The 4,742-nt window shown below is 40.4% G+C and overlaps 1 protein-coding gene across 1 annotated transcript in view; it reads left to right on the forward strand.

The window, feature by feature from the left end:
• The window catches only part of NOL11 (nucleolar protein 11), an 11,675-nt gene extending 9,219 nt beyond the window's left edge, over nt 1-2,456 (forward strand). Inside the window, exons 13-14 of the mRNA XM_010194281.1 lie at nt 1,743-1,850; nt 2,163-2,456. Coding sequence (XP_010192583.1) covers nt 1,743-1,850; nt 2,163-2,276 — 222 coding nt within the window. The 3' untranslated portion in view covers nt 2,277-2,456. The remainder of the gene's footprint in view (nt 1-1,742; nt 1,851-2,162) is intronic.
• The last annotated feature ends 2,286 nt before the right edge of the window (nt 2,457-4,742 follow it).

The raw sequence follows: 4,742 nt of genomic DNA on the forward strand, positions 1-4,742 counted from the left end.
CTCTTCCCGAAACCTGTAGTGTTGCACAGGGCCATTGAGACCCAAGTGTTGGACCCAGCCCTTGGCCTTGTTGAACCTCATACAATTGGCTGAGGCCCTAGAGGCTAGGTTTCAGGGGTTGGTTGGTATTAATGCAGTTGTTTCTAGAGCAGGTGTGAATTCTGGAGTTGTTGATTTAGCTGAGAGGCGGTTCTAGATCACTTGCTGGTTCTAGACCAGGTTCTCGATCACTTGCTGGTTCCAGAATGGGCCAACAACAAGCTTATTTGTTGGTTCAGGACCACTTCTTGGTTCTGGAGCAGGTTCTAGCCTGCCTGATGGTTCTAGATCATGTTCAAGCTCACTTGGTGTTTCTAGGTCAACATGTGGTTCTAGAGCAGGTTGGGTTCTGAGGGGTGATGTCCTAGAACTAGAGTTCAGGGGGTTCTCCTCTTTTTTCATTGCACAGGAGTCACGATACTTACTGACAGCGGTCTCACTGGGTTTATTTCTTTATTTGCTTTCTTTTCTTGCATGTTTTTTCTCCTTTGTGCCCCTTTTGAGTTGAAGGCCCATAGGATGGGGATCCTATCATCCCGTAAAGCGCAGCTCTCCCAAGTTTCTAGCACACTGACTCACACTGACTCTGTGGCCAGTCTTTTCTTTGGAGACAACATTAGAAACTGGACAAATGGTAAACCGGTGTCCTTCACAGCAACTGCTCCGAGGATTCTTGCCAGCCTGTCCAAGAGTCTTGTCTAATACTTGTTCAATTGGCTTTGGTACCCACTCTTGCACCCAGAAGCACCTTAGCCAGGGCAAATGCTTGTATCATTTCTTTGAATGGTGTGGCTATTGCAGTGCTGTTTTCTTAAATATGATCTAACTTGCAATGCAGATCACTTTTTATCAATAGCACCTTTAAAGCAAACTATATATTTGGCATTGAACTGTAAGGTAGTCTTTTTGCTGGGTGAAAGGACAACATAAGAAACTGAAAGGTTAATACATTTTCAGTATTTTTTGGCCAAAATTTAACTTGAACTATAAAGATGATCTCAAGAATTCCTGTATTATGTCCTGTTTGATCCAGAGCAATTCATACTTTGTAGCTCGTAGAGCTTCGTATAGCTCTTTAAATCTTTCTTGAGAGTACTGATTCTATTTTATTTCAGAACTGTTATTCTATAAGCAAGATGAGGAAGAAGTCACAGTTCAGTAAGGCATTCTTTGTAACCCTCACAGCTTCTTTCCTCATGCTGGGTTACATTTCCATAGACACACAAATTCAGACTGCTGAGGAGCTGTAATCCTTGTTTATACCCCTCAGAATCTTGACCAAAAAAATGAAAACCCAGAGGTTACACCATACAATGGGCTGGTTATTTTTACTTGGTTATCAAACAGACTCTGCAGATGCTACAACACAACACAAAATCAGGGCCATTGCTTTGAGACTCACTATTCAGAGAACCTGTCACAGCACACCACTAATCTCTACTGTAGAATTCAGAGAGAAAAATAAACCCTTTTCCCTAACAGTATATTCATTTACATTCATTCTACAAAGTACTGTCTATTAATAGAACCCGTATGAAGTCAGATGTAACACACCACTTTTTGCTATCAGAAAATAAATACGCTACCTTCAAATACGAAACTACGCATTTTGCACTAAAAGTTAATGTTTCAGAGTTCAGCTTTTAAAGCAGAATTGCTGTCATTTGCATATCTGCAAGTGTACTTTTCTTGTTTGTCTTCAGATTATGGATTGGATGTGCCTGTTACTTGATGCTCACTTCACAGTTATGGTGATGCTACCAGAAGCAAAAGAGTTGCTTTCAAACCTGCATAAGTTTGTGAGAGCCCAAGTAAGTTGTGTCTTCTGGGATAATTATTCCATTTTAGTATAAATTTAGAATATGGATGGCAAGAAGGTGGGGGAGGGGGTGAGGCAGACAAGAAGTTCGATAGCAGATCAAATAATGTCTCTCTCCTCTGTACGCTCCTTCCTGAGCATGGAGTGGCAGTGGCTTCTCTTTCTTATTTTGTTTTCAAAAGCTGCTGTATTTGTTTGGTTTAAATATCTGAAACTGTGCAGAACCACAGAGTTCCACAGTATAATGATGTATGAAAAGAATTAATATGTATTTTTCTCTAAATAACTTGTGTTTTCTTTCTAGGTACGATTCTACTCTGAACTCAACAAGATTGAAGGAAGTTTGCGAGAGTTACAAAGACTTAACCACCAGAGAGACTTTCAGACATATTCTATTGAAGTGCTGGAACTTATTTGAATTTTAAATGAATTATTAACAACCTTATTTTTTATTGATTCCTTTTATGACAAGGATGTATTAGCACTCCATATTGGGGATGTGAAAAGCTGTTTTCTATGTAGGAGGAGCACGGTTACTCTGTAGCTACATGGGAGTTGTAAGTTTCAAACTCGTGTATTAAAAGCTTTCTTTTTGACTGGATGAAAGGCTGGATGCTTGCTTATATTTTAATGTATAGTTTTGATATGCAGTCATGAGAACATCCTAAAATGTTACTTAATTCTTGGCGAAGTATTAGTGGGATGTGTGTGGTAAGGCTTCAACAGATGTTTCATGAAATAGCATATCAGTATATTGATACACTTTGGTTTTTGTCATACTAAACAAAATGGTGATTGGTTATATATTGAATTACACCAGCAAAAGTCAGGTAAGCCCTTGCTTCCTAAAACTAACTTTATTTAGTCTACACCTGAGTTCTAGTCTGACATTACGTAGCAACACCTTGGTGTCTCAAAAACGTACATGTAACGTATTCTAGAGCTGAATACTTAAATTCAGTACCTAATACATGCTATGAAATTATTTCAAGGGAAAGTGTGAACAAAAGCAGCTCCATAATTTAAGCAAGAGCATGTGCTCACTTCTTATTAATGTCATCCAACTGTAGGTTCTGAAGTTTTTTCCCTTATCAATGGAGAAAGGAACCTATCAAGACAACAGCTTGGAACACTTTGGCTATTGGTCTTCTCCAAAGTGGCTTTTGAAAGGAGTCCTTCTCTCCATTCATTTTGAGTATGGAGACAGTGGTAGGGCCTCCTACCTGAAACTCCTCTTTCTGCTGTATTCAATTCACTCATAAACATGCTCACCTAACTCTACCAGCAGACTCGAAATAGGAACTTCAGGTTCCTGTTGGAGATGCATTTTGTTCTTGGGAGTAGAGATGGGTAGGAGAGCAGGTTAAGGGGCTATGGTTGATTTCTCCATACTGAGCTAAGCTGTGTTTTGGACTAATTTATAGTCCTGACTCTGAAAGTTAACATACCTTAAGTAAGCACTTCCACTTCAGCAACTGATAAATGAGAGATGAGATTGAAAGACAAGGTGTTCTGGCTCACGTTATTCAAAAGTGAAGGATTCTTAGCACCTTTGATCTACTACAGGTACACAAAATCCACAGTATTTTAGATGTTAGCACTCTCAGTGCTACAGGCTGTGTGAGCGTTACTGCTGTAGATACACTAGATACCTTTGCTAGATTCTTACTGTATAGATGACAGAATTCACAAGTGTTTTTTCCAAGATCACAAGGAGAGAGAGAAAAATAGCCCAGCCCAAAACATGTATCTGCTTACTAATGTATTTGAAGAGTTACTGCAATCCTTTGCAACCTTGTAAGAAGTTGCAAAAATTAGCCTGACATAAGCAATCTAAAGGTAACTTTGAAAGATTCAGAATACAAATTGAGGTGTGAATGTGGTTAGGCAATGTTGTCTACTGCTGTCTAGAACATGGCTCTGAGCCTCTGCAGCTGCACCACTGAATATAAAAGAGTGCAACTGAATATAAAAGAGATGCAAGAAAAAAAAAAGCTGGATGTAAGAGTGCAAATTGGGCTAAACCCTGCTTCCTGGTGCCATTGTTGCATGCTTGACACTGCGGCAGGTTTTTGGGTTTAATGAGGTTCTCAGCCTGAGCAACAAGTTAAGGAACAAAAGGCACTCCAAAATTACTATAGAGGAATGCAAATTAAATTACACATTGGACATCTAGCTGGCATGCTTATGGCATGACCAGTATTGGGTTTTACATCACGCAGAAGCATAAGCAAGTGACTGAGAGAAAATGAAAAGGTGAACACCCTTATTTGTTAACGATGACTTCAGATTCTGGGATCTCTGTGTAGAGATAATGTTGTATAGATTTAGCAATGAGAAGAAGGCTGGTTTTAAGAAATGCAAGATGTTTGCATGCCTTGGGCTGGCTTTCATTTTGTACTGCTTTTGCTCAGGAAACCAATACCCTTAATTCAAGTGGTGGCATTTGAAACCCATCAGTGCAATTAGTTTATGTAGTTTTTAGCCCTTTGAGGGGTCTGACAAATGGGAAAAAAAGAGGGAATACAGAATAGATGAAGACCATCTCTGTTTTGTTGTGCTCTGCAGCCACAACAGTTCAGAGGAAGATGGACTACAATGCAAATGGCAGGGCCCTATGTGTTTTCCTCAGTCTAATTTGCTTTATACTGAACGTAGCTAGGTAATGGTGAGCTGTAAGAGGGTTTTGATGAACGGGTGAACATTTAAAACACAAGAGATGACTATGGCAGTGGTCAAGGGGGCCTCCGAGTGGCTGCCACCTCAGCGCGGTGGAGGAGGAAACCTCTCCTGAGGGGAGACCTGGTGGCTCTGGTTTTGGCGGGCGCTGTGGTGGGAGGGGGAAGAGCCCAGTGCTGAACACCTGTCGGGGAGGACAGAGCCC

This window comes from Mesitornis unicolor, unplaced genomic scaffold (assembly GCF_000695765.1).
Source record: "Mesitornis unicolor isolate BGI_N332 unplaced genomic scaffold, ASM69576v1 scaffold7021, whole genome shotgun sequence".
NCBI classification, from domain to species: Eukaryota; Metazoa; Chordata; class Aves; order Mesitornithiformes; family Mesitornithidae; genus Mesitornis; species Mesitornis unicolor.